At 49.2% G+C, this 15,551-nt stretch overlaps 1 protein-coding gene across 2 annotated transcripts in view; it reads right to left on the bottom strand.

The window, feature by feature from the left end:
• Nucleotides 1-12,359: 12,359 nt before the first annotated feature.
• The window catches only part of DISP3 (dispatched RND transporter family member 3), a 31,511-nt gene continuing 28,319 nt past the window's right edge, over nt 12,360-15,551 (bottom strand). For both annotated transcript variants that reach the window (XM_036925178.2, XM_036925179.2), the window contains exon 20: nt 12,360-14,987. In XM_036925178.2, coding sequence (XP_036781073.2) covers nt 14,625-14,987 — 363 coding nt within the window. In that variant the 3' untranslated portion in view covers nt 12,360-14,624. The remainder of the gene's footprint in view (nt 14,988-15,551) is intronic.

The following is a 15,551-nucleotide window of genomic DNA, read 5'->3' as shown; positions in this document are numbered from 1 at the left end:
ATACTTCCCACTGGCTGTGATGAGGTTTATTTCTTGGATGCTGAACCATAAGGAGTGGATTAAGGACTCTGCATGCCCTTCCTCACCAGGTGGTAGCCCGTAAATTGAAAGACTTTGACAAGAACTGGCATAAAAGAGGCAACAGATTCTATTTCTAGATGATCCAGGAAGTTTGGAAGCCACCATTCATTTATTCTTTCCACAGTAAATAAGCCATAATATGTGACCCTGTGCGTGTTCTGTCATAAGGAACTAGAGGAAGGGGGCATGGATGACTCAAAGAAATGCATCCCTAATTTTGGAGATAAAATTGTACATGGTGGCAGGTGAGGAGGGGTTAACATCATATTGTCTCTCAAAGACCACTGCAAACAGCTTGACTTGGTCTCCCAGCCACCTCCCCAGTCCATTCTCTACATAGCAGCTTAAACTAAAAAACAGGTTGTTTTAAACATGAATTGATCATATCACCCCATGTTTAAGATCCAAACTCCTTCTATGACCCACCAGGCCCATGGGATCAGGTCCCCTCTTACTTCTCCAGCTTTATTTATTTCCTCCATGTCTTCCCCTCACAAACTATATACCCCATCCACACTGGACTCCTTTCCGTCCCTTGAGCATGCCACATGTGTTTCCACCTCAGCACCTTTGCAGTTACTGCACCACTTTCCTGGAAGGCATTTCTGCTAGATCTTCACATGTTTGGCTCCTTCTCAATTGTTCAAGTCTCAATTCAAACATCATCTCTTTAGAGTCACCTTCCCTGACCATCCTGGCCTGAGTAGCTCTCATCCAGTCACTGTAAAGTCCATTAGTCTACTTATTTTCTTCATACTACTTACAACCAACTAAAATTATCCTAGTGATTGATATGTTTCTGTGTCTATTGTCTTTTTCTTCCACTAGAATGTAAACTCCACGAAAGTGTGGAATTTATATGGCCCATAACTGTATTTCCAGTGCTTAGCACAAAGCCCGGCACACAGTAGGCTCTCAATAAATATTAGTTGAATGAATGAATTCATTTATGGTGCACATATTTTAAGGGAAAGATTTCTAAATAACCTCCCCTTTCACCCTCTCAGAGAGGAAGTTATTCTTGCATCTAGGTTTCAGAGGGAAAATAAGTTGAGTCCCAGGGGTTCTGTTCTTCTACCATGTACTCCTCTGACAATTCTAAATATGAGAAACCCCATCTACCCGGGCATTCCCTGAAGTGTGAGTCTCTTGGGAAACACCTGAATTGAAAGAAAGAGGTGGAGGTAGAAGGGAGGTAAATGTTGGGTGTTTTCCAAACCAATCTTCTCATCACACATACATTTTTAATGCTGACAGAATTTAATTTGTTATACAAAGTTGGAAGCAGTAGCCTTTTGTGGGTAAATAGAAAACCATGGGAAGATTGCTTTCTGCAGATACGTTTTGCTTATGCATTCTATTTCCATCCCCATTTAATGCATGAGTCACTGTCCCTAGTGCTGAAAAAACAGACTCAGCCAGGCTCCTGGGCTTCACGAAGGGGCACCTCTGTCCGAAGTGCTGAAATAGCCTCCGGGTGCTGCCTGGCAGCGTGTGGTCACCGCGCCCTGCTATAGCTGGGTCACACTGCAATGATAGTTGCTGGAAATCACAAGGGTGGACTATAATTCAACCCTAATTTTGTATCTCTGTAAGTTCATCCTGGAGCTGCTGCAACAGCCATTTCTATTCTGCTCTAGGTAGAGTGGCAGGGCAATGGCTGATGGGCTCTTTTAGCAGCTTGAGGAGTGTGTCCAGTACCAGGGATTGTGAACCACATCAATAATGCCATGAGAAAGGACATGATAATGCCATGAGAGGTGATCGTGGTTCATAGTCTGCACTCATCATGACACGTGTCAGTCCCATCTTAGACTGCATGGACTGCAGTAGTGCCTCTGCCTGATGATCCCATGCTTCAGTATCCACATTTGTATGATGTTCCCATTTCCCTCAATATGGAAAGTAAAGCACAATCTCTGTGAGTCTCATAGCCTTTGACAAATGGATGATAGATGATGATTTGAATTTTGAGGTGACAGTGACCATTTAAAAATATTTGTCAAACAGAGGTGAGGCTTAGAACCTCACCCCCCCTGTTCTGAGAGAAATCTTCTGCATCCGTGGATGTTTTGTTGCCCTTGTCTAGCTTGGATTAATACTTAGTCTATAGGCACAGACCTGATCATCTACATTTTCCCTCTTACAGCACTAAATTATGTTTTCTACCTTTATCTTGCATCTACCTACCACTTCAGCATTTCATTAAAAAAAAAAATAATAATAATAAGGGAGAAATGTGGGATTCACATATAAATCAAGTATAAAATCAAACGAATAATCATATCTGATTTGATTGTTTATAGTTCATGATGCGTGATCAAAACCGAAAGTTTCTGTGATATGACTGCCCTTGCACTGTTCACCATGTAAGAACTTATTCACCATGTAAGAACTTGTTCACCATGTAAGAACTTGTTCGTTATGCTTCAGAAGATTGGAGACTGTTGAGAATTAGGCTTGGGGTTGATTAATGATTGTGTGTTGAGTCCCCTATACAGAATTTTATTGTTGTTAACAACCATTTGATCAATAAATATGAGAGATGCCCTCTCAAAAAAAAAAAAAGAAAAAAAATTTGTTAAAAATTTTGAGGTGTAACATATAAAGTACACAAATCTTAACTATAAAGTTTAAAAATGTGTGTGTGTGTGTGTAACCAGTATCCAGATAAAAATACATAGCATTTCCAGCACCACCTCCTCGTGCCACCTCCCATCATGTCAGAAAACCACTTTTCTGACATCTATCAGCACAGATCAGTTTTCTTGTTTTTGGATTTCATATAAATGGGATCATTCACTATGTACTCTTCTGTGTTTGAATTCTTTCATTCAACATTATGTCTTAAAGATTCATTCATGTTGTTGCATATCAGTATTTCATTCTTTTTGATTGCTGTATAATACTCTTTTGTGTGAATAAGTCACAGTTTATTGATCCATTCTACTGTTGGTAGACGTTTGGGTCTTTTCCAGTTTGAGGCTGTTATAAATAAAACTTTGAACATTTTTTTTTTTGCATGCCTTTTGATGGACAAAGCACTCGTTTATGTTGGGTATATACCAGGAAGTGGAATTGCTGGTCATTGTATATGTACATTTTCCAAAGTCAATTTAAAGTAAGTTTTTGAAAAAATTAATTCCTCCTTCCTGATTTTGCCTTTTATGCATTCTCTTGATGATGTTCTGGGGAAGGCGCTGTTTAAATAATGTGGCTTTAGATTTTTCTGGGACACCTTATTGAGCAATTGAGGAGATGATAATTCACTACTAATCTCTTGCTAGAAAACAGAGACATTTTCCTCTCAGACCTTCTTCTCTGGTTATCAACATGACTGACTCCTGTAATGGAATCTGAATGAGATGATGCAGAGTTTAGAATGATTAATCTCCCCTTTCTTCTTTCACACCCCAGGATACAACACGTCTGAGAGAAGAATCTGGCCAAGAAGAGCTAGGAGCATGGTTTTTAAACCCAGTGCCATGGAGAAATTCTGGGAGCTCCACACACTCAAAGGCCAATTAAAAATCTGCAAGGGGCTTTATGCTCCAAGAATGGGAGGGGGCAGGTAGCAAGGGAAATAGCAAGCTCTTTTGTTCTTCTCCTGTCTTGCCTTTTCTCCAGATTTTATGAGATTTGATATATCTACAGCTAATACACAGTGTTTAGATAATTTTAGAATTCACATTTGGATTGCATTATAGAAAGCTCAAGAATTTCAAGGGTACACATAGAGTATTTTACAGATTGTCCTAAACATGATCCATTCATTAGGAGACCCAGTGTCCACAGCCTGGCTTATCCCCCTGGCTGTCCCTGACCTTGGGGTCATGAGATTTCCCATTATACTTTTACTCCTCTGTAAAATCTCTCTCTCTCCCTCTCTCTCTCCTCCTCCTTTTAAACACTAGGACTCTGTCACTTTCTCCTCACTCCTTTCTTCTGGAATTCCCTTTCTCCCTCTCTGTTTCTTGTCTCATTTTCACTTGGAGAAAAGGTCTCTGGATTCAGAACAGCCAAAGTAGCTGGTAAAGAATGAAATGGGCTCTGATGTTCTCCTGAGATGGAGCTGAAGGCTCTTATAGCCCCATTTAGGGATAGCAATGGAGATGGGTAATGGTTTGTGCTTCTTGAAAGGAAAGCAATCAGGTCTATGCCAACAAGAACCAAAGATCTTCCACCCTGCCTTGAGTTGGGGTTGAAGAAGGTCTTGTCCGGGTTGAGGGTTAAAGCACTTGAAACTTAGGGTGAGGATGGAAAGTAGAACATGTGCGGTGCCCCTTGGCTTGGTTTCCTTTGGCTTGGAGAACTTGGGGTCAGATAGGCATGGTGGGACAATAGAGGGTATAGTGTTCACCGGGGGTCCTGGGAATCTTGGCGGGGGGGTCATGTGGATCCTTGCTATGCCTTTAGGGAGGCCCTGCCTGTCTCAAGTTTATTTAAGTTTTCCAACAGCCATCCAGACTACCTGCAGATCGTAACAGAAAGTGATCTCCAAATCTGCCACAGCTGCAGGATTCTCCTCTGGCCCACCCTGCCCCTCTGGCCTGAACATGGTCATTGTCAGCACTTTCCCTCTCTATGCAGATCAATAGGGCCCTTGGCTATGACCTCAAGTTCAATTATGGCTTCAATTAGGGAATAAAGAGGCTGTTATTGCACACCTACCTCTTATTAAAAACTGTGTAGTGGGGGCTGGCAGAGACCAGACCTGGGGGAAATCATTAGTCCGCTAATTTGAAATCAATTTAAAGTGCATTTGCTTAATGGTATGAGCACAGTGAATTATCTACAAATTGTTAACTTAGTTGAATGTCACACCAGATTTTCATTTTATAAATTGCATTTTTGGGTTGGCAAATGTGTGTGTCCTTCCATTCCCCTCCACCTTGCTTTCTCTCTTTTTCTAAAATAAAGCTTGATAATCCATCTTCTGGGATTCAACCCATAACAGGAAGCCTTGAGCACTCCCACTCATTCTCCAGGAACCCTGGCACTGCCATGAGAGCAAGCCCGGGAAGTGACACGTGGCCCTGTGACCCCTGTTCCCCCAGCATGACAGCGAGCCAAGCCCCCACAGTAAAACAGTCAGCTAACCTACAGTTGACTGCAGACACATGAGGGAGCCCTCTAGGATCGGATTTAATTAGCTCACAGAATCATGAGCTAAATAAATGGTTGTTGTTTTAAGCCACTAGGTTTTCAAGTGGTTTGTTAGGCAGTAATAAATAACTGGTATGATGGGGCTCAGAGAGATCATGTGGCTTGCACAAGGTCTCAAATCTGTATGTCTCATTCAGGCAGCCGGATGGTCTCATTACCACACCACAGGGAAAAGATGGGGCCCAAGGTATCAGATTTGTCAAAGTCTCCGTGGGATCAGAGCCCCAGAGCCCCAGGGTGGGACCTCTGGAGTTCCGTGATCTAGGGGACAAGACAAGAGGAGGCTTGCCTCCGCTTCACCACTTGCTGTGAGGCCCTGGAAGGGGCCTCATCTGGAAGATGTCACTTCATCTTGCCAAGCCTCAGTTTTCTTCTCTGTAAAATGAGCAGTAATAAGCCTGCCTCCAAAGTTGTGAGGAGCTGGTGAGATAGCATCCTGGGGATTGCATTGTGTTGTACTCATTTTAGGGCATCTTTTTTGTAATAATGCCATTGATGCTCTCTGTCCCCTTTGATACTCCCTGCACCATTGGGCATCCCAGGTAATTGCTCCCTGCGAGGGCAGTTGTATGGAGTGGAAACTGACCTTGGAGTCAGTCAGCCTGGGTTAGAATGCCACCAGTGGGATGGCCAAGTCACTTTGCCCTCTGAGAAATGGGGAACACCTTCCTTCCAGGGAAGGCGGTAGGGATGAAGTGATTTCATGGGTGGAGAAAAGGCATATGGAAGGGACTCAGTTACACCTCAGTCTTCTTCCCTCCCTGCCTCTCTCCCTTGCCTGCCTTGCAGAATTCCCCTGTTCTCATGAAGGCAGGACAGATCCACCCTGAAGATGCTCTGGCAGGCAGAGTGCAGTGACGATTTGGTGACAATCTGGTCAGCAGCCCTTCCTCTCTCCCCACACAAGCCGGGTAAAGACAAGCAGTGTCTTGATCAGGAAGGACACGCACATCTGCCAGCCAGTGCCGGACAAGGGCTCCACTGATCTGCTGATAATCCCGTCCTTGGGGTGATAATCCCTTGAGAAGGGGTGGCGGAGGAGGCTGAGGGCAGGTGGGGGGCCAGAGCTGCAGGAGGAGGGAGAGGCACCTGCTAACTCCTCCCCCTGCTGTGAAGCATGGCAACAGCATCCCTGCCCCACTTCTGGCGAGATGGTTCCCATTTTATAGAGGGGCAGATGGAGGCTCGAAGACATAGGAAATCCATTCAGTCCATAAATATTTACAGTGCACATACTATATGCCAGGAACTGGGGATACCCAATCTGCCTTCATGGGGCATGCCCTTGTGGGAAGAGAGGGACAAGTAGCAGGTCACTAAAAACACAGGGCACAGGAAGTACAAAGTGCTGTGGGGTCACATCCCAGGGCAACTAACCCAACTTGGGGATCCAATGAAGGCTTCCTGGAGGAAGCTGCATCCTGAGGATAAGGAGGAGCTATGCGGGAGCAATGGGGAAAGGAAGGGTGTTCAAACAGGAAGAAGAGCCTGCGTGCAGGCTGGTGAGCTGCAGTACTGCGGGCAGCAGGAGGTTGCAGAAGTTTGGTTCAGCTGCGGCCTAAGTGGAGGAAGGGGAGGGAGTATCCTGAGAGGCAAAGGGGGAAAGTGTCAGTGAGATCCTAAAAGGCCTTGTATAAAGGACCTTCGACTTTATTCTGGAAGTAATGGACAACGCTTTAGTCAGCTACTGCCCATCAGTGCTGCGTAACAAATTTCCCCAAACTCAGTGGCTTAAAACAATAATCATTTATTGGTGTCAGTTGGGAGTCAGGTGATCGATGCTAGGAACACCTAGGCTTGGCTCCACAGTTTGAGTCAAGTCTGTTTCAAGTGTCTCTCAACCTTCTGGAACCAGTGGGGCCTCTGGGCATGTTCTTCCCAAAGAAGTAGAAGCTTGAGGGCAAGTCCCCTTGGACAGGCATATTTCAAGCCTTTGCTTGCTTCAGTCTTGCTAACATCCCAATGGACGATGCGAGTCACAGGGGCAGACCCAACATCAATGGGACAAGGAAACATATTCCACCCAAAATCAGAGAGAAACTAGTCCGGGAGGGCCTACTTCCTACTTCCTGAAGTGCTTTGCAACTTCAAGCACTTAAATGCTGTCCTGAATTAGGTGGAATCTGTTTTATAACAATGATGATGGTTTAGTGGGTGTCACCGTGGGCAAGCCTTTGGCCTTATATTTAAAATACAACAACCAGGCATGATGGAAATTATTATTCTATATAATGGCTCAGCAAATAGATTAAGATAGAGCGAATGACTTGCCCAAATGACTTTGCCTCTCAGAATAGTCCACGTAGTCACTGGGGGCAGAATGAGGACCCAAACCATGATTTCTGTGGCTCCACACCAGCATGGCCGCACCAGCCTCTTTCTGTCATCCTGTGCTGCTGCTTCCCAGCATTCCCTCTGCCTGCTCAACTGCAATGAGGCGAGGGCGCAGCGTCAGGCAAAGCTGCCCTACTGATCACTCCAAGGGCTCTTGATTGGAACTCTGGCTTCACAGCAGGTGGCAGTCCCACGTTTATGCTCAGAGAAAGCAGCAGGGAGGCTGCCCCCCAGCTCCGGGCAGTGCCCTGGTTAGAGCACTTTAGCTGACATCTGTTGATGCTGTCTCTGGGTGAAGGGTGCACTCCCTCCCTTTTCCTGCTGTCCCCACCTCCCTCCACCCTCCTTCAGTCCATCCTCTGCCCCACAAGCCACAGTGAACTTCCTAAGGAGCAAATGAAAGCCACAACTCTCCTCTGCTTAAAAAAAAAAAAAAAATCCAGATAATACATTTCTGCAATCAAAAAATCCAAGACTGTGAAAAGATTTATAAGAAAGTCTTTCTCCCCTTGCTGTCTGCCATCCACTTGGTACTCCCATCCGCAAGGGCAACCACTGGTACATGTGAACTAGTACACTTTACACACAATTTGACAACGTTTTCTCCCCATTTAATGTAGCTTTGTGATATTCCACATGTCAGCACTCAGCCTCCCCTTTTCTTTATACCCGCAGAGCACCCCATTGTCTGAATGGGCTGGCCGTAATTTATCTCGTCAGTCCCTGTGCTGATGGACATTTCAGGCTCTATCAGCAAGGCTTCAGTGAATAACCCCACACCTGGCCAGTGTAAGTTTATCTGCTGGATAAATTCTCAGAAGTGGGATTGTGGAATCAAAAGGAGTGTGCAAATGTGGTTTTGATAGTTACTGCCAAACTACCCTCCATTAAGATTGAACCAGTTTACCCTTCCACCAGCAACGCATGAGAGCCTGCTTCCCCAGGGCCTTGCCAACAGAGTGTATTATCAAACACTTAGACTTTTACTGATTGGATAGACATTAAAAATGCTTTTTAAAACCCTTCATTGTATCCATATTCGCTGTGAAGAGTCCAGCTTCCTTGGGTAGTCATGGGGTTGGGCATAGTCCTGTCCTTCCTCAGGGAGGTAGATGTGGACACAACTCACTATATCATGGGAGCTGGTGTGCCAGCAAAGAGCCTCAGACCTCATGGAGGAGGTGGCATCTGAGCTGAGTCTGGAGGGGAGGTCAGAGTTTGACAGGTGTTAATGGGGGGAAGAGAGAGGGGCACATGCGTATGTAGTTCAGAAGGGAATGGGGTATGTCTGGGGAGGGTGAAGGGCCCAGGATGGCAGAAGGACCTAGGAGATGAGCCTGGAGGGGTGCTGGGGCCAGGTCATCATAGGCTGTGAATGTTATTTGAAAAAATTGGGGATTTAACCTGTAAAAGATAGGAATACTATGAGACCTTGTGAGAAGGTGTGTGAAGTGGGTGGGTGGGAGAGATGTTTAGTTAGGACTCTTGATTTAAAGTGAAAGAGAACCTAATTAAAAATGGCTTAAAGAAAAAGGGTATTCTTTGTCTTAAGAAAAAGGGTATGTCTTTGTTTAAGAAAAAAAACTTAGAGGCGTTAGCTTCAGGCATGGCTGGATCCAGGGGCTTAAGTGACGACATCAGAAATCTCTTTCACCCTTGGCTCTGCTTTTCTCTGTGTTGGCTTCATTCCCAGGCAAGCTCTAGGCTTTACTCTCACTGCCTAGAAATATCAGTCAGACGAGAGTGCACCTTTCCCATAATTCCAGCAAGTCCCCAGGAAGACACTCATTGGACCACTTTGGGTGAGGAGCCTATCCCGCAACCAATCACTACGGCCAGGAAGACAGAATGCACTGATCGGCCAGCACTATATCCCACAGCCTACCCACCTGGTGGGGCAGGAGCAGGTAATACAAAGGGGTAATGGCTTCACCTGCGCCGCAAGGTCTGGGGTGAAGGATCCTCAAAGAAAAATCAAGGGGCAGTGACCAGAAAAGGGAAGAATAAGCTTGTGTGGGGGACAGATTAAAGGTGGAGGAGACTGGAATGTTCAGGAAGAGAATGAGGGATCTAGAAAGGTCTCCCTTTGAGCTCCTCCAGTGAAAGTGTGGTCTGGGGACGTGAGCGCCTCCTGGTGGCAAGGAGGCCCACTCCACCCGCTGCTGCATACTGGTCCCATCTCGAAAACTGCAGACTTTGTCTCTAAGGCAAGTCCAGGCAGCCTTGGAGGAGGGCAGGGCTGGGAGACATCAGGCCCTATGCTAGCCTGAGGCCCCCAGGTGCGGTGGTGTGTGGCTGGCATTTTGCTGGATTCCTCTGACCCTGAATGACAAAGGCCGCGGTACTTAGCCTGCTAGAGCAGGCATCAGTGCCACTCTGAACTCCTCCGGAGGCCCCAGGGGCAGGGGAAGGAGACTCAGCTCTTCCCGGGCAACATTCTCCGCAGTGACCAAGGCTGGTCTGAGAACCCTGTGCAGAGGCCATCCCACGTGCTTGGCTCGCCTCTCTCTTGACTTTCTTGGTAGGTTGTGTGTGGACTGAGCTCCTGAAACAGCCAGATGCCTTCTCCTGGTTCAGTGTGTCGCCCTGTCCCCCGTCCACTGCCCCAAGAAGTCTCCAGCCTTGTCCCCTCCAAGATACAAAGAATCTCTTCTTTTATGTCTTAACACCAGCCTGCAATAGGCTGTCCTTAGGGTCAAGGAGGCCTGGGTCTATGGGATCAACTGAGGCAGGCAAGTTGTCATACTTTAAGTCTGTGTCAAGCCACTTCTCCAGCCCCTGCCACAGGCTTTGTTCCCTTATCCCTCCCTCTTCTCCCTCGCGGCCCCCTGGTTTGTGGTGATACACTTGAGGGCTCTTTGATGGAAGTTATTTTCCCCACCTCGACTACAAGGGCCCTGAGGTCAGGGTCTGTTTGCCTTCCCTTGCATCACCGAGGCCTGGAATGGTGCCTGGCACAGAGTAGGTGCTCAATAGTTGCTGAGCACATGTACGAAGTGACAACAGCTCCAACAGGCATTCTCCTGCTTCCTGGATGTGAACAATGATGAAAACAAGAGAGACTCATAGGAGGATGACCACCGATGGTGGGCAGTGGGGGCAACTTGATTTTGGGAGTCTCAGATCCTGGCAGCATAGCAGTGGAGGGAGTCAGAGCTCTGAACATTATTTTGCCTCATTTTCCGGGGGATTAAATCAGTGTTCAGTGGCTTGCTCAAGGTCACCGAGGCAGCGCTGGAGCTAGGCCTCTGGACTTGGGACTCTAGGTCTGGAGGTCCTTCCTCTCAGCCCAGCATGCAGGTGGGTGACAGAGACAGCAGGGGGGTGGGGGCAGGGGAGCCCTGGCTGCCCAGCTGGCCTGGAGCTGGCTGCAGCTGTGTCTGGTCTGTGTCAGATCTGGCTGCATGCTGAGAAGCTATAGGGGAGACAGCACACACCCAGGAGCCATCAGCCCCGGCTGGGGATCCCAGATTGATGACTCACAAGCTGTGTGACCTCGGTCCAGTTACTTCATGTCTCTGGGCTTCAGTTACCCTAGCACTGAAACAGGACAAAAACATTCTCTTCTGAGGGATGCTGTGAACATTCTGGCGAATGCATGGGTAAGGCCTGGGACACAGCAGGCACTCTCAAAAAGCTGGTTCTCACTGAAATCTCCTGGCCTCCAAGGGGAGAGAGGCAGGGGCTCAGGGAACCTTTACAGGTGGCAGGGGTCCCTCTCCCTTGGGTTCCCCTCATGTCCTCTGCTCCTCCATAGCCCTCCAATGCCTGCACATCCTTGCAGACCCCAGGATAACTGCTGTGCCCAAGTTAATGAAGGGCATCTCATTAGCGCTCAGCAAAAGCTCATTAAGACCATGAGCTGTGCCTCAGCAGCAAAAGAAGGTCAAGGTTCTTTTCATGGTAGTTAGTGCCTCTGGGACCTTGTGGCACCAACAGTCACAAATAAGATGAAGGGGGATTTATCTGTAGGCAAGTAGGCAGCCAGGCATGTGGCCACAAGTTCCCTGGAGCTCCAAAGTTGCCCACATCCTTGACCTGGACCCTCCTCCTGGGAGGAAAAGCATTACTGGCCAGGAGCTGGACAGAGGGACCAGGATGGGAGTTTTGAGGAGGAGGTAGATGTGAGGCTGAGCTCAGAGGGTGAGCCTGGCAGGGAGGCAGAGTTGGGCAGGGACCCCGGGTCAGGAAAAGCAGCCTGGGGTGTGCTGCACGCGATTGCCTTCCCCTCTCTGGGCCCCGGGGTGTTCATCTCCAAGATGGAAACTCAGTTAGCAGGAATTATGGGGGGTCACAAGAGAGTTACTTTGATATGGGGAAGCCTGACTCACCTGGGGAAGGGGGAGATGACAGTTTCACCAGGGCCTGGCCTTCTCCTCACTGACCTGCCTGCCCAACATTCCACAACACTCTGAAAAGCCAGAGGCCAAAGGGAGGGAAGAGAAACTATTTCTTAAAAGCAATAAAACACGTTAAGGGTTTCTGTACAAATGATTATTATTTGGGTTGCATGCAAATGATATGCAGATGACTGCCTCCACACAAAAACTAGGTTACTGAGAAGGTCTGGGGACATGGTCTTGGGCTGTTCTTTTTCTGAGCACCTCCTGGGACGTCTTGTCAACTTGCCAGCCACCTCCCCTGCCTCACCCCCTCCCACCTGGCCTCTTCCATGAGCAGCAGTCACTGGAAGAGATGCAAGCCCTCAGTTGCCCTGCTCCTTGATGCAAGGGCAGCCACAGCCCTGGGTTGACCTGCCCAATCCCTGATCCCCCCCACAGCAGGACCCTCCCCTCAGCCTCCGACGGCTCAGGTTTCACATAAAGCGGACGGGAGAATACTTCAATGTGAAGTACTGTACAAATTCAAGGGTTTCCATTCCAGAATTTCTAAGAACAGCCCTCTTAATTTGACCACCAACCTCAAATGTTCCTGTAATGTCATCACCCTTTGTTACAATCCCCTGAGATACATATACTGGTTGACACCCTGTGACAGGCTGGCTGGGGTCAGAGTCTGGCTGCACCATCAGTGTGACCTGGGCAAGGCGATCTCCTGGAGACTTGATTTCCCCATATGTAAGAGGGTATGACAGCACCCATTCATTAAGGTTAACTAATGAGCTGATGCCTGTTGAACCCTCCTCTGGGTTGATTGTGTCCTGCAGAAAGACATGTGGAAGTCCCAAACCCGGTGCTTGTGAACATGAACTTACTTGGAAATGGGGTCTTTGCAGATGACCAAGTCAAGCTGAGGTCATCAAGGCCGATCCTAGGGAAGACAATGTGAATGTTGCCGAGAAAAGAGGGGCACATGAAGATGGAGGCAGAGACTGGACTGGCGCACCTACAAACCAGGGAACACCAAGGGCTGCCGGCCACCAGCAGAAACTGTCATCTCCCTCGGAGCCTCCAGAGGGAATCACCTGCTGGGGGATCAAGGACTTGATTCTGGACTCTAACCTCTAGAACCATGGAGAATACATTTCTGTTATGAGCCACCCTGTTTGTGTCACTTTGTTATGGCTGCCCTAGCAGACCAGTACAAACCCGGAGAAGAGCGTCTGGCACAGTTTCTACATGTCAACTAGTACCATTAATTGCTTGTTTGGTGTTGTTTTCACCATAGATGGTGGGTCCAAAGATCTGCTATTTCTTCAATAAATGCTGAGTGCCTCTGGGTCCCAGGTGCCCACTAGGAGGGTCTGTCTAGTGTCTCCAAAGCCCCGTTAATATTTAGATGCTAGCCTGGAGGCTACCCTGATGATGCCTCTCCCAGCCTCAGGGCCCAGCCCAGCTCAGTCTGCATCCAGCTTCCTAAAGGGGACAACGCCTGCCCCAAGGAAGGTCAGTGCCCCAGCTCAGTGCCATGTACACCAAAGGTGCTCAACAATGTCCCACCTGGGGAACCAGATGAACCCCTAAAAGAAGGAGCACCTACAGGTTTCCAATCCCACAGTGCTATCCCAGAGGCCCTCCCACTGTGCCCTGTCCCCGAGGATCCAGACCCTCCACCCACCCCCATCTCCTTCCAGGGGCAGCCTTAACCCTTGTGCCAGGTTCTGGTTGGACAGCATGCAAACACTCAGTTCTTTCAATTTTAAGAATATGATGGAACCGGCAATGCTGAAATGCTTGTGTGAATGGTGGTGGTCTGCAGTTTCATTCCAGTTTAATAGGAGCTGTCTGCTGCAATAGGTGGCAGGTGCAACCAGCTCCCCAGCCCTGGGGGCTGCCCCCCACCCCAAATTCCACCCCCAGAGTCAGGTGAGAGAGGTGGGGGCCCAGATCAATGAGGAAGGCTGTGCTGGGGCCCCCCAGCCACTGGGGAGGAGGAACCCCATGAGGCTGGTCCAGGGCTAGGACATGCAAAATCCCAGGCCAATCCCTCTGTCTTCTCCGGCCAGGACCAAAAAGGCCTGGGAAGGAGCACAGGATCAGCACTGGCCTCTGCCACAAAGCTGCAGGGAAGGGGAGGAGGGGCAGGCGGAGCCAGGCCCCTGCCCTTGAACTCACTGTGCTCTTCCTGCAAAGTCCCCGAGGGCAGCACGGCCCTGGCGGGGGGCGGGGAGGGGGGCAGCTCTGGCTCTGCCACTGACCCAGCTAGGCCTTCAGTCGGCCTCCTGGTGCCTCGGCTGTGGCATCTGTAGAATGGGGGCTCTTCAGAAGGTTGCTGTGAGCCTTGAGGCAGTGTGAGAGGGATGCTCCTTGCAAAAATAACCAGACCAGGCGCGGGAGAAGGGCTGCTCTCTTCTGCTGTCTGGGGACATCCTGGGTGACTGCTAGAAGCCGGGTGGGGTGGGGTGGGGTGGCAGCCAGCACCCCCACCCTGCTCTGGCTCGGTGCTGTGATGAAGGCAGTGTGGGCTACACAGGCAGGTGTCAGCTCCCAAGCTGGGCCAAAGGGCACCTTCCAGCACAGGCCTGGGACATACAGGCTGGAGCCGAGCTGGGAAACAAAGTGCCTCTGGGGGCTCAGAGAACAAGGTCTCATTCCCCATGTGCTGGACCAAGGTGTGCAAGAGTCAGGACCCAGGTGCCAGGGCTATAGAGAGGTCCCGCTGGGCAGGGGGATCTTAAAGCCACTGTGGAGCAGCACAAGGCAGGCACCCAGCCCCAGGGCCCCCGCCAGGAGCACGGCACCCAGGGCTTTGAGGAATGAAGTCCTGGTCCGGGTGAAGGAGCCTGGCGCCATGATGCCCAGCAGGGCCGTGCTGACGGTGAGCGTGTAGAGGATGGAGACGCCTGTGTTGAGTGCAACGATCTTGCCAAACTTGGCGAACGGGGCGATGATGCAGAAGAAGAGGGGCACCGTGGCGATGACGGTGGTGAGGGCACTCGATACAATGGCCACGCCCACGTGCCGCACGGCCTCCAGCGTCCGCCACTGGCGCTGCGAGTGGGCATCCTGGGTGCAGGATGAGAGCAAAGCTGGGGTTGGGGACCAGATGCCCACAGGTACCCCTGCATCCCTGGGTCCATACAGCACACCCTGCCCAAGCCCAGCCTGGCCCCTGGAGGCCCCTGATTCTGCCTCCATAAGTGGGGATAATAACAGCAGCTACCCCCAGGGTTGGGGTGAAGATGAGAATGATTCCCTTACAACAGCGCACAGTGCACAGTAGTAACTGTTGCTATGACAACCAGGATGCTGATGACTGGCATAGTAGGTCCTCATTAACCAGAGTTCCTTATTAGTGGCCCTGATTGGAATGGATTTCTTTCTTTGGACCAAAAGCATCTAAATGTATAACTGATTTAACTTACATATTTATGAACATTTTCACACTAATACAATTCCAAACTAGGAAAAAACAAAACCTTTAAGAGATCAAGAGCTGGTTTTAGCACTGACTACATGGGCAGGTCCTCCTAAGCCACAGAGGGCTGCAGGGAGGGTTGGCAGCCTCCGGGTCAGGACTAGAATGGCCCTTCTCTGATCCCTGGGCTGGAGAACGAGCCCTGGACTTGG

This window comes from Manis pentadactyla, chromosome 4 (genome assembly GCF_030020395.1).
Source record: "Manis pentadactyla isolate mManPen7 chromosome 4, mManPen7.hap1, whole genome shotgun sequence".
NCBI lineage: Eukaryota > Metazoa > Chordata > Mammalia > Pholidota > Manidae > Manis > Manis pentadactyla.
Note: the sequence above shows the minus strand (reverse complement) of the source record. Positions and strands in the feature narration are given on the sequence as shown.